The following is a 14,623-nucleotide window of genomic DNA, read 5'->3' on the forward strand; positions in this document are numbered from 1 at the left end:
AAATAGTGCTCTTATATATTATATAGAAATATATATTAGATTTCTATGTATTTAAACCTAAATATATAGATTTAATATATATGTCCAATATTAAATCTTCCCATATGTCCCATATTAAATCTTCCCATATGTCTTATACATGCTGCTAATTCCTCTCTCCTAAAGTCTCGGCTCGTTCCTCAAGCCGGAGCCTCTCATGAATGCGAAGGCTATTTAACAAGACGATGACGTCGGATAAACAGTTTTCCTGGAACAGTTATTTCTCTGCCATTACCACATGACGCAGTTTGTACACAAGTGTGATTGACAACACTAAGACCCTCCTCCCGGCTCTGATTGGTTGTTTTGGATCTGGAGTGATGCATTTATTTAGACTGCTCATTAAGGAGGAGGGGAGCTCTATTTTCTTTTTCACACATTCTCTGTCTTCATGTTATACTGTCACATAGAGACTGTTTTAAAATCATACTGGAAGTGCAGGAATTATAATTTTGATGGTGTGTGGGTTAGAGAAAACTCACCATGAATTCGCTTGGTTCATACTTGTGAACTCAGCTATTGTTTTAAAAACTCGTGGAAGCAGTTTGGTGTATGATCGCTCCACATCGAGCAGAAAACGGTCCAATCAATTATTAAAAGCCCAAAATTAATAAGCATGCATGGCCATAAAGAGTATGTATTAATTTTACACAGTCACTCCGCAGAGCAGCATGCTTTGTTTGAATAACCAAGAGAAAAGGTAAATGAACTGACAATGTGAATGTAAAGGTTACATGAACATGTCGACTCCTGAATGTATGGCTCATAAAAGAGCAGGAGTGAACCGTGGTCACTTCATCACACGTACTAGCGCTCTCTATGATTCACAAGCTGAAGGGATCATTTTAAGAGACTGAGGTGCAGCTGCAGCGCACAATATTTTCCCCGTGCAGCCTGGTGATTGTGAGGGAAGGCAATCAATACCCCTCCTCCAACACCAAAGTCTTATAAACACAATAACTTCCAGCACCGCCGACCGCTTTCAGGCAACAGCCGTCAGGTGAGTCAGAGCTTGAAACCGAAATGGGATCTTTGTATTTATTCAAATTGATTCCGTGAGAATGTCTTCTTGTACGGCCAGAAGTTGTGGAGAAATAAATAGCAAAATATGTTGTCTATATTCAGCAAGAAAAAGATGTTGCTTCGAATTATACAGGAACTGGCTGATGTCTATTGCTCGACCATAATGTCAGCTCCTAAGTCAGCCGAAAAAGCGGGGTCTTTATCTTCCTTTGGTTCTGTCCCTCGAGGTCAGAGTCTTCGTACAAAATAAGGCTGAGAAATTTCCCTCCCAACAGGGGGAGGCAGAAAAAGCAAACCAAATACTGCTAAAATATTTAATACCACCTACCGTGTTTGCTGCTCTACAGCGTCAGCGATTGTTGACCTGTTCATTTAAAGATTGCACCAATCTCAGTTAGAATAGTTTTTTTTTTTTTCATGTGTGTGAAGAAACAGAATGAGGAATGATCACTTTTTCACACATAGCCCACCACACACACACGCACGCACCAGGAAACTGGCCATCTCCCAGGGGAGCATATTATACAAGACAGCAAGCGAGGACATGATAGCGCCAGATTGCTGGGTTGGACTTGACAGCAGCTCTCCAAAGAGAGGACAGGTCTGTGTCACAAACCTTTTCCCTTCGCCGCAACTGCAAGACGAGGGACGTTGTGTTTGACACAGACAGAACATTGAGCATTGATTGGTGTGTATTTACTGAGAGAATTTGAAAATATCCCAACAGTGATTTAGACTCATTTTCATTGGAATTACCTGAAAGAGTAAAGGGATCTTATCTGCCATATGTGTCTGGGCGTGTGCTCCTCCGCCACTGTTCACCTCCAGATGCAGGCCCAAGAGCTGTTTTTGGGGGTGTGACATCCAACATCCCGGCTCGCGGTGACGACGTAGTTGTAAATTCTGAATCATACGAGGGGAAACCGCCGAGCCAGGAGTGAGGCGGGACAGAAGGGCCAAGTCTGCGGCGAACGCGGATGTGTTAAGAGCCCAGATGAATGCACATGTGGTCCAAGGAAACAGGAAGGGCATGGTGGGCATTTATATGTATTAAAAAAGAAGGGTCAGAGACACTAATCCAATTCTCTTTTATTAGAGCTCAGTCGTACCTTGTTTACCTATTTACTTTTTTCAATGCACATTGAGCATTAAAATACTCAATGTGCATTTTCCTCAGGTGTCTGAGATGTCTCTGTTCTGTTGTCAGAGGGATTTCCACTCTGTGGCCAACGGAAAGCAAGAAGAAACTGCTTTCAGTGATGAGTCTAAAAATCAGTCAGAAGAAATTCAGTCAGTTGGGCGTATTAAGCCTAATTGAATTTTTGTCTGGACTTTGACTGATCCCATTGAAACACGTGGATATGATCTAAAACTATTCGCTTGGTTTTCTTGGTATCATTTTTAGATTCACCCATCTTCCCATTAAACCTGGCCAGCTTCTGTGTCCGTTATGAAGAAATGCATCTTCACAGCATAATGCTGCCACCACCATGACTCATTGTGGTAAAAACAGAGGTTACGCTCAGGCCAAAAAGTTCAATTTTGACTGCATTTTACCAAAAATATATACCAGAATTGTGGCCTGACAGTTGTAAGGAAATACTCCTACCTGAAGTGTTGCAGTCTGCAGCTCATTACTTACCACGGGTCTCTTGGTTGCTTCTCTGGTTGACACTCTCCTTGCTCGTCCTGTCTGCTTAGGTCAGGGGTCAGCAACCTTTATGACCCTATGAGCCATTTTTGCCTTCGTCTCGCTGAGCAGTTACTTAGAGCTACAAAAGCTACAAAAGTTACATGACCCTTCAAAACAAAACAAAAAAAGGCATGAGTACATTTTCTTTTTCAGCTGAAACCTCAAAGTTTTATATAATAAATTTTCTTTACTATATTTTAGATAGTCAAAAAAAATAAATTAAATATATATATATATATATATATATATATATATATATATATATATATATATATATATATATATATATATATATATATATATATATATATATATATAATGTAAACATTCCAGAATTTCAAATCATAGAGTTAGAAACACTAATAGTGATTTATGTATTATTGGCATAATTTTAAACATTGCTTTATCATTTTTGGCCAAAGTTGCTAAGAAACACAGTCGAGGGTCTAAGCAGCCGCTTGTTGCTCTGGAGCTGTTTAGAGTTCGATGGATGGACAGGACAGTCCTCTGTGAGCTTTCAGAGCTTCAGACATTGTTCTGTGACCTAACCCTTCTTTAAACTTCACCACGAAGGAATCCATAAAGTTAATAAAGTTGAAGCAGCTCACTCCTGCCTCCAATTTTAAAGGCTATTAATAATTAGTGGTAAGCTCACCAGAGAGCTGCTTTTGAACTCCAATATGGGAACAGTCAATTTCCCAGCATGCAAAATCCACTGGAATGCACGCGAAGATGAATTTTTGACTTTCAAAGTCGCAGAAACCTCAAGAGTCCTGACCTTTAAATCCGACATGGTTGTCCCGTGAACACAAAGTGGTGAAACTTCGGTGAATAACTCAGAGCCACAGTACTTGAAGATAAGACTGCAGTCAGCTTGTCAGCGACTTTTTCCATCCATCTTTTCCTTTTAGAAAAGAAAAAGAGCAATGTACAGAATGAGTGATGTCCAAAACCAACCCACTCCAAAGCTCAGTCTTTCAACAAAAAAATAAAAAGAACACCCACCGATCTCCCAAGACTATTAGCAATGGGCTAGAAGAAAAAAAAGGGTTCTCAGCAACCAATGCCCACAATCTGATTTTAGACTCCTTTCCTCCTTTCTCAAGGAAAGTTAGAAACTCAGTCAAGTGGTGTCGGCACACAGCTGAGAGTTTCCTGGAGCGTTTTCACTTCGCTGTGATCGATTTCTTGTCGCCAAAAGGCTCACAAGGGTGAGATCCTGGTACGAAGTGATAGGCAGTTAAATCAGAGACAGAGTTCATACGGGAAAAAAAGCCAGATAAAAAGACACATAAATTTCTTTTTCTCACTGTCTCAGGTTGAATCAGATGAAACTTGTGTTACAGGTCGATTGGAAGCACCAAATACATTTTTATTTGCTGAATGCCACAATAATGAGAATATGTTAGATTTATTTATTTATGTCTTCTAAATGCAGAATAATTACTACATCTTTCAATAGCCGAGGAAAGCCCAGATGATGATGTCATGGTTTTGGAAACCTCTGATTGGTCACCCGACACATTTGAGTTAATTGGAGGCTGACAGTGAGAGTTTAATTGTTTTTAAGTAAGTGTGTAAACCTCTGGTTTCAAATGATTTTGCTAAATAACAAAAACACAGAGGCCTTCATAAAAACTGAGAATATGTGACAAAGACGTGAACTATTTTAGTTCAGGGTATTGGACTAAAGCTGGATGAATACTTATGGATGCTACACCTTTCATTAACATGAAAAAAAAATATTCAAATATGCATCATTTTCATTTTTGTTCACAGTAATCTCCTATTGTAAGTTAAAAATCCTATTTATATCTAAGGTGTTATCAATAAGATTTGGTCAACAAAAGTCTATTGTGGACAGTCTGTTCCTGTTGCTCTTTTGTAAATCAGTTATAAGAGATACTGCACTCCAGCAAGGCATCTTGTTTTTGACATTCGCTGACCCAGCTGTCAAAGAGTCACAGTTTGAGCAGCTCAGATCCTTCGTCTGAATATTATTTTTTTCCCCCCCACATCAACTTCTAGAACCGATTGTTGCCCTGCAGCTTAACAGATTCAACCCCTGACAAATTCTGCTGCAGTGCGATAACAAATGTCGTTCAGGTCAGTTAGTGCCCCTGATATTGTTCTGTTTTATTGTTACTAAAACTGCATTTTCTCATGTTCCTGGAATGGTTCCTAGTACTTATCGACTCAATCTGCAGACCTCTGAATAGGTTTATTGCAACAAATGAGACGGCTAGCACACAAGCAGACATTCGATCCATCGTTTCTATGAAGACATTGATTCTCTCTTGAGGGAACAGTACAGTCAACTGTGATTAACAGGGGTTTCCCTTGTGTAGCTAAGCAGGACACGCTGCAACCAAAAGCCACATTTTACGAGAAGAGCATCAGGGTGAGCTCTGTGTCACATTTGATCTGTGCCACCGAAGGTTGTTTGTCATCCCGCTCTACCTGAGGCAGTGTGGCATTTGTTCTTGGCTCGGGTTATTTAAAGCCCCAAGGGACATAAAGAACTGTGTTGCTGTGATGATGTCAAGGATCACTTCAACTTTGGTTCATGCAGGAAGATGTAATACTGCAGGGAAGACTGTGTCACAGTTTAAGGCATGACACCAAAAACAAGAAGATGAGCCATAGATTCTGAGATGTCGCTCGGATTTAAAGGGATTCAACACTGAGATGAGAACAGCGAACCAGCTTTCAGGCTTCTCTTTTTTCTAAACAACGCCTGAAAATCATGTCTTCCTTGTGGAGATTTGTCTACAGAAGATCAGAGCTGCAGTTTTTGAGGATCCGCCTCACAGAGCAGATGAATGAGCCCCACGATTCCCCCGCTCAGCTCATTCAGACTAGCCAGCAACGATTAGCAAACACCTCATTATTTACGCTACTTCTCAGTATAGCACTGGTAAAAACACTGTTAAAGGGTTAATAGAGGAGTGATGTTATGAATCTCAGGCTTTAAAGAGACAAAGGCCCAATCTCAAGGTGTTAAATGACAAGGTCACGTTTCCATTGAGTCATATTTGATATATGTAACATTTTCATAACAACTAAAGATCAGAGAATTACTTGACTGTTCTAAAAAATGGCCCTGCATGCACGAAAAATACATGATACCACACCTTTAAATCTAAAGTAAAATGTCTCTCTACGAAACCCTCATGTTTTTATTTGTTTATGTTTCATTCTGGTTGTGGATGGACCTATTTTTATCTTCAGCCCTTATTCAACCCTCCTTCCAGACCTAATTCCAATGTTTCCAGTGTTTCCTTTGCACTGTCCTGGTAAGCCATTTATTTCTTCTGATGAGCCCATTTTTTTTTTCCTTATATTGAGAAAACTATAATCATCTAATGCCTATGGGCAACATTTCCAACCTGAATGCGCCTCAAAAAGGCCCTCTGTCTGCAGCGTGCCTGTTTTAATATCTCACTAATTGACAATAACATGATAACATTTATTTTCTTTCCATCAGTTGGTCTTTTCTTCCTTCCTTTCTGGGAAATTATTGCGGGGCTCCGTCTGAACAACAGAAATAAATCACACGCATAAAACAGGCTGCGGAATTACAAAAACACAAATATGCGCCTTAGAGGGCTCCCCAGTCACTATAAAACACACATTCGAGGAGCTGGAGCGGAAGGAAAAACTCATTGTTAATGGGGCGAAGCACTTTATTGAGGCACACTGCCACTCCCGCAAAAAAGGTTGTTAGCAATTTTCCCACAAGAACTGCTCGTGCAAGTGCCTTACATAATAGGGGCCTCTCTCTGACTCCAAATATGGTCACTGCAGGTTCCGTACTGAACGTAAACTAAAGAGCTCAGAGTGTTTTTAGCAGTCAAATGCTCCACTTGACAAAATGTGCAAGAAGAAAAAATAAAAATGCTTTGGAAAGAAGTTGTCCAAAAACCTCTCTGGCCACGATTTCTTGCGTTGACCTGAGATGTCGCGTTTCAATTATGTGGAAGTGTTGGACACGCTGTCAAACGCGCAATTTCACCACCGAGGGATGTCAAGCTTTCAAAGGAATTGCTTCGCCCATTCTTTCCGTGGCCAAAACAACGGCCTTTCAAAGAAAAACCACAAAGTGAGTGACAGTAGCACTGATTGCACCAGAGACGACGCACAGCTGCGTCCCAGCATGTCCGACGGCTTTTCATTAAAATCCAGCCCATCCAATAATTTCCACCCGTCCTGTATTTGCATTCCTGCCTTAATCTAAAAACTTGCAAGAAGCGGCGTCTCGATGCCCAGGCCTCTGCTTCGAGCAAACACCCACGGACGGAGCTGTTGTTGTTGGTGGCAAGTCATTTCGCCGCTCTGCCTCTCAGACAAACGGCTATTACTGTTCTTCCCAACAGCCTCCACTTAAAACAGGAGTGTGTGGGGACAGTGTGAAGAAGCAGTTAACAATCTGTCGCGCATTCACAGGAGGTGCAAGAAATGGGCTTTAAAATAGTCCAAGGTGTTAGCGGCAGAGGGATGTGAACGCGGGACGTGCGTCGCGGAGATGTTTCATTTGGTCTTTATTATGGAGAAATGATGGGGAAGGGCTCCAGGGAAGATGCAGACGGTGCTGCATGTTTGTTTTATTTCCTCCAGGGCAGCGTGTTCGATGTAGCCTGCGTGGAAATAATCTTTACAGATATCACAATGTTGTGGACGATGAAACAAGGGACAAAAATCATGACATTTTTAGGCGTTGCAGAGAAACAGTGGAAGAAAGGAAAGCCTCTGAAATTCTTTGACATGCAATTCACGTCACCAATTTCGATAAACTATACTATATTTTGAAACGTACTGTATGCATCTAATTCGATGTAATTCATACGTAATCAGTGGTGCTCACTCTGCCTGTGATAGCTTGATCAGCAACTTCTTACAAAGTGCTTCTGCATGTGACCCAAAACACGAAGGAATATGAATATTTATTACATTTACTGTATTTCAAATGTCTTTTTAGGCGTTCTGGGAGTGAGGAAGTGTGCAGTGTAGTTCTGAGGATCACATATCTAAGTCTGTGATTCCTTTCACTAACAACTGTTCGGTAATTAGGAAAAGAAACCCACATCTGAGTAATGAAGCATGAAAAGATTACTCAAACATACCAGGCTAGTTCTCCTTTGTGCGTACTCATGCTGGGAGCTTAGAGTCAACATTAGACAGCAGGAATCAGAAGTAAGGAATGAGAAGTCGGCAGAACTGTTTTTGGCTCTTAAGACACTGGCATCTGTCCTGCATGTCTTAGACACATCTAAAATACACGTTACTGGATCCTGGTGTCCAAAGTTGTACAGAAAACCGAAGAAAGATCAGGGAGAACATGCAAACGCTACATAATTTAAAGCAACAATCTTCTCACTAAATCCACCAGGGATGAAAACTGATCTTCCATGCAGCCAAAGATAGAAAGAAATTTGTCAAATTGTGTCGACAAAAATTGTGCACACGCTCATTTAACACACTCATATCAAATACTACCCATTAGTACTGGGTTTATGACCAAAAGTGCAATTTTTTAACACTCATCTGTGCTAAACACAGACCAAAAACAAATCTAATGTCATGTGACTTCCAACCCTTTGATTGCATGACCCCGACAACCAAAGGGTCAGGGTCACGCAAGGCTCGTGTGCCAAAGGACCCCTTAATTTGTTTTGCTCGCAGATAAAATAACTCAAAAGTCAACGCAACCCTTCAGATGCATCAAAACTGCCTTTGTGTGTGCTTCAAACCAGCAGATTGTAGAATTTGGAGGGCTTAAAATAACAAACGTGATATTCGATAGCTGCTGCCGTCATGTTTATTGTTATGACTCCATTCTTTGTAGACATAAAAGTGGACTGAGACCACTATCCAGCTAGAGCCTTCATCAAACATCATGCACAGTGGATAGATTGGTAATACTTAGATTGAAATTTACAGCTAGAAAAGCTCCATGTGCTGCAGTGAGGGGTTGCTTAACGATTTTAAAGCGACATATACATATATAATTATTTATATATTGACTAGGACCAACAAGGTGTTTTAAAATGCATGTGGGTGGGCTTTTAAAACGTCTGGAATGGACAGGAGCTACATAAATATGACATTAGCTGTATTACAGCGAGCCTTCCCACTCGGGTTCATCGTGGACCTCGGTCCCTTTCCTAACGTCACCGCTGATGCCTCTCCGAGCTCCAGGTGGGTGAAACCCGCCACGCTCAGCCCGCAAATTTCACACAACTCAATTTCCTCGTCGGGGCCCCAGACCTTGTGTTGTGTTGTGTTAGTGTTGTTTTCCGCGCGCGCGGAGACTGCGACCCGGGCTGCGTTCGCGCGTTGGCGCGCGCGTGCGAGCCTCGCAGAAGTTATTATGTAAGATGTTCCCAGTCAGTCAGTCAGTCAGTCAGTCGGCTCCATCCCCGCCAGTCTGAGGCACGATGAGGGCGCTTTAAGAGGAACCTCAGCTCCTGTCCGGGGTCCTGGCAGGACGGATATACCTCCTGCTCCGCCGACGCAACTCACCTGGAGCACGAGAGGACTGCGGTAAGAATGACATCACGCGAACGCGACGGCAGAGCGTTTCAACGCTGGCTTTAGAAGCGGCTTTTAACCTGTTTTCTGATGCGCCGCCGCACAGCTTCAGGACTCCTTCACAGACTTACCTAGAAGTACATTTAATTACGGGACTTGCTCTTTTCTTTGCTTTCCCCCCCTTCTGGTCGCCCTGTTCTCCACAAAGCTCGCTCAAAGTGCCAGTGGCTCCCACTCAGGCGGCTCCCGAAGTGGGAACAGCGTTTTGCGTCTCCGCCCCGCGACTCAGGAGCGTCTCCCCCCCACCTGCAGCCCGGAGCTTTGAAAGCTCCGCAGACGCCACACTGTTGCAGACGGAGCGCGGGATCCAGGACAGCGGGTAGGTCACACATGCAACACTTTCCTCTCTCTTCATCTTTTCACGTATTTCTGAGGTGTTTTTATTTATCCCATTTCTTGATGTGTTCTTCGAAAGTCTTTTTAAAAACACATCAAACTGAATGTATCTATGAATTAATGCCCCCACTCCCTCCTCCACTCTCCATCAGGTTTCATTTCTTTGTTAAAATTGCCAATCACTTGTGTGGTTAAGGGTGCAATCCCTTCTAAAGCTTGACAGTGATTGCTTTTGGAAATTTCCTTTCTGGCGTCAGACACAACACACAGCACTGCATCACTTTAAATGAACAAATTCTGCTGTGAATAATCAGCATCAAGGCTGCACTGTCCAAGAACCCGGCAAGCAGAAACCTGGCCGGGTTGAGCTCCCTATTTGTAAAATTATTATTTATTTTTAAATTGTTTTTGGGCTTTTTGAGGAAAGGATTTTAAATGGCACTTGAACTTGTTTTGTGCGTCTTTGATGAGGAACACTCAGGCTAATCGCCACAAATGAAACAGCACATCCTGATAGGTCATTACAGCTCATAACAGAGACGGCCACAAGCCATTAATGTCCCACCTGTCAACATTTATCACTGTTAAGGAGTCATCTGTTAAATATGATAAATCCCGCAGATGTAATTCTGTTTGCATAGCCGTGTTGCAAAACTAATATTCTGGGGGAATGGAGCCATGGGCAGATCGTATCAGCTAATCAGTAATGATTTTAGGACTGTGCATCCACTCTTAGAAATGTGCACACAAATAAGGATATCTGTGCACAATAGTCAGATGCTCTTAGTCTCGGCTTAATGAAACTGGACTGTATTTCTGCGATGTGTTCCAGTACATTAATTTATACAGTGGGTGCCTGTAAAGACCATATCTGCTGTCACTGGGAACATTGTTCTTTATGGGGGAGATAGAAAATAGATCCTCGCCGTCAAAAGGAAAGAACACAGCAATAGGAAATGATTGTCAATGAAAGTGGAATGATTATCCCCTTTATTGTGATGGAAATCGAAATCAGCCAGCTATTATAGCAGTGCTGCAAAATCTTCTTTTATTTATTTTTTTCTTCCTTTCTTGATAATCTTCCACAAGTGCATCACTTATTCTCACATCCTGCACTCGAGAGGAAAGAGAAAATCAGTGTTTCCACTCACAGCCTCACATCTGCATACATACATGGTTAATGTCCGTCACCGATTTGCCATTATTCTAATAGTGAACCCACTGTCGATGTGCGCAAAGTGAAATTTGTCCCCGGAATGCATGGGAGCAGCCGAGTCTGAATGAGATAGTCACTCTTTGCTAAGCTTGAGTAAAAATATCTGGATGCCTTGGTATCTAGACAAAATGAATCACACCAGCTTATTGCTCAGAAAAATCCTCCTGCGGCCAAAATATTATATCACATTGATCACCACAGTTATTACAAAGTTATGTATTCATCGATTGTTACTACAACGTGCAGTAAATTTATGTGTATTTTGATTTGCTAGCAAAACTTCAGAAGAAATACTTGTTAAATCAGCAGTAGTTTTCAGATGTTTGTAGCACTGAATGCTGTCTATTTTACCCAAACTGCTCCATGTACAATAAAATAATTGCTGTACTTAGAGATGCACCAATGCATTGCCTAAAAGGACAAATTTTCCTGTGTTTTGCTGAATGGCGACTAGCAAGTCAATTGCTGAAAAATACGATTTTTTTTTTCTAAATCTATTCAATCAAAGCAACAAAATGAAGAACTCACAAGTTCCAGTCCATAAAAACACATGTCAACATGATGTTCTTTAATGCACCATTTTTTGGCACTTTGTAAACTTCAGATAAAGTTGAGGAATGTATGTTTTGATGCGTATTAAGAATGCAATATCTTGAACCTCAACTCAAAAATATTGGCAATATTGTTTCTACATAATAGATCAGGTTTTGATGTATTTGGCCAGTAGTGCTGACTTTTCTTGTTGCTGTGTCCACAACAACTTTAGTGACAAAAAGCTCAAGGATTGTGGTGAGAATTTAGGATGTAGGAGAAAAGACAGAGTAAGAAAGTTGTTAATCACAATTAAGACTTTCAATGCAATTTCAGGTCCTCCAATTACTGTGCAGGTCTAATAAGCTATTGCAGTGGACTCTGGGTATTTACAGAGTTAGGGAGCACACATAATAATTTGCATAGGGGGTGAATTTTATGCAGTTTGGTGAGTTTTGAGGGTATGTTTAGGGCCCCAAAAAGTCTATTGATTTTGTCGATTTGGCTGCTTAGACCAAAAGTAACAAACTCTAATAAAATGACTCCCTTTCAAACACAATTTGTTTCAAACCAACTTTTTTTCTTCTTTTTTTAGCCCACAGAAAGAAGACAAACATGAACCTGGGACTATGGATCACAAAACACTGAAATGTGAAAATAAAATTCATGACGTCATAACAGCAGGTCTGACCAAGTGAATTCATCTAGTCTTCTTTTTTCGACGGGAGCCAAGAAACATCATGGAGCTGCAGCACACCAATCACAACCAGGCCTTGTGGAGAGAGATACCCTGGGAGTCCACGGAGGACTGCTCGCTCTCAGTGAGCGGGACCACTTTCCTCATCATCGCTTACAGCGTAGTGATGGCCGTGGGCCTCATCGGGAACTCTTGCTTGGTTTTTGTCATCATGCGGCACAAGGAGATGCAAAACGTTACCAACATCTTCATTGTCAACCTGTCTTGTTCTGATATTCTTATGTGCATTATATGCCTGCCAGTCACCATCATTTACACACTGATGGACCAGTGGATCCTAGGCGATACACTGTGCAAGCTCACGCCCTTCATCCAGTGCATTTCAGTTACTGTCTCCATCTTCTCCCTCGTCCTCATTGCCTTGGAGCGCTACCAGCTCATCGTCCACCCGACTGGATGGAAACCACTGGTGGGACAGTCCCACGTGGCAGTGGCCGTCACCTGGATCGTGGCCTGCCTAATATCTGTGCCTTTCCTGAAGTACAGTGTACTTACCTTACCGTTCCAGAACCTGAGCCTCCCCATCCCTGTCAGCGATCACCTCATTTGCATGGAACTGTGGCCGTCCATTCCAAAGCGCCGCGCATACACCACATCCCTGCTTGTCTTCCAGTACCTGCTTCCTCTCACCCTCATCTTGGTCTGCTACCTGCACATCTACCTGCGTCTGAGAAGGAGGAAGGACATGGTGGAGCGCGGCAGGAATGCGACTCAGAAGCAGAACAAGGGCTCCACAAGGATCAACGCCATGTTGATCTCCATCGTGGTGGCCTTCGCCCTCTCTTGGCTTCCACTCAACATCTTCAACACGGTGTTTGACTGGAACCATGAGGCCATCCCGTCTTGCGGCCATGACGTCATCTTTTCTTTCTGCCACCTCACAGCGATGGTCTCCACTTGCGTGAACCCGATCATTTATGGGTTCCTCAATAGCAACTTCCAGAAGCAGCTGAAGTCCACTGTATTGCGCTGTCGCTGTTGGGGGCCGGTAGATCGGTACGAAATCGTCCCACTGTCTACTGTTAGCACTGAGGTCACCAAAGGGTCAGTCTTCAGCAATGGGTCAATCACTATCAACTCATAAAACATTCCCCAAGGAAATGGAAAAGATCTAGTGGAAGAAAACTACTTAGCCAACACTGTCCCATCGCTTGGGCTTTTTTGGGGTTTCTCTTTGTTGATTTTGACAAAAGTTCACCATTTGCAAAGTGGAAATCTATGAAGCAACAGTGAAAAGCAAATTGTTGACATGTCATTGGCCTGGCACAGTTGTCTTGATTTAAAGAGGGTTCCCACTGAAGAGGAAGTCCATAACAAACGGTTCAAAGGTTGGACCAGTTGAACTACTGCTGGACAACATATGCTGGAAGAACCTACGAGTCAATAGACGGCCTTTAAACTCTTCAATATGTCTTTTCTGCAACGTTCTAACACCTATTCTGAAGTCTGGAGTCTTCAGAGGACTTTTTCCTGTCTTTATCCTGCTGTAAATCTGCTCAACAGCCAGTGAGTGCGGGAGAAAACAAAGCAAATGTTCCCTTCAATTCAGTTGCTTTATGCTAATAGCGGCGATGAAAAGATGAAGGGGATTGTGAACTGTGACGTGTTAATGATTATCAACTGAGAAACTTATCACGCAGCTAGGGGAGACTATGTTAATGCTTTAGATGTGGCTTTAGGCGATTTACTGGCACCGTCTTAATGCTTTTGTCATTTTCTAAAACCACCACCAGTGCTGTAACAGTGGTTCTCAGATAACCTCGGCCGGAGCAACATACGTCTCGTGCTGTCAGCCGGGCTCTGGACTCCGGTTTGTATATATGTGTGGGATAGTGTATGCCATAAAGCACAGGTGTCAAACGCCAGTCCTCAAGGGCCTGTGTGTCCTGCAGTTTTTAGATGTGCAACAAGTACAAAACACTGGAACGAAATGGCTTAATGACCTCCTCCTCGTGTCGATCGGTTCTCCATGGTCTTGCTAACGACCTAATTATTCTATTCTGGTGGTGCAGCAGAGGCACATCTAAAAGTTGCAGGACACCGGCCCTCGAGGACTGGAGTCTGACACCCCTATCATACTGTGTGCCGTACAGCAATCATATATCAACTGCAATAAAACAAAATAAAAGTGACAGTAAAGGACTTTGTCAGAGCAGGTCTCTTCTGCTGTATATATATCACATGACAGAGTTATAGTTTATGGTGTGGTCTAAAGTAAAGAGCACTTTGTAGCCTAGCAAATATCTCTTGGTGGACCTGTTGTTAGACACTTTGTGCATTTAAATCGTATACGTTCTCTTTGCTGATTAAACCTGTGTTGTAATATTTGGGTTAAAGCTATGTTACGTTAAAACAATAAACTTCATTACATCACGTTTTAATCTGACATTTCCAGTTATTGCACCCATACTTGAGACCTAAAACCTAAATTGTGATT

At 42.2% G+C, this 14,623-nt stretch overlaps 1 protein-coding gene across 2 annotated transcripts; it reads left to right on the forward strand.

The window, feature by feature from the left end:
- Positions 1–1,009: 1,009 nt before the first annotated feature.
- Positions 1,010–14,560, forward strand: npy8br (neuropeptide Y receptor Y8b). Of its 2 annotated transcripts, none has more exons than XM_055050939.1 (3): positions 1,010–1,039; positions 9,495–9,665; positions 12,025–14,560. In XM_055050939.1, exon 3 carries the CDS (start codon positions 12,170–12,172, stop codon positions 13,268–13,270), a length of 1,101 nt encoding a protein of 366 aa, XP_054906914.1. In that variant the 5' UTR covers positions 1,010–1,039; positions 9,495–9,665; positions 12,025–12,169; the 3' UTR covers positions 13,271–14,560. The 2 variants fall into 2 exon arrangements, with proteins under 2 accessions (XP_054906914.1, XP_054906913.1); XM_055050938.1 differs by lacking the exon at positions 1,010–1,039 and adding an exon at positions 9,111–9,298.
- Positions 14,561–14,623: the final 63 nt, after the last annotated feature.

The sequence above is a fragment of the Poeciliopsis prolifica genome, unplaced genomic scaffold (genome assembly GCF_027474105.1).
Source record: "Poeciliopsis prolifica strain line A6 unplaced genomic scaffold, Auburn_PproV2 SCAFFOLD031, whole genome shotgun sequence".
Taxonomy (NCBI): domain Eukaryota; kingdom Metazoa; phylum Chordata; class Actinopteri; order Cyprinodontiformes; family Poeciliidae; genus Poeciliopsis; species Poeciliopsis prolifica.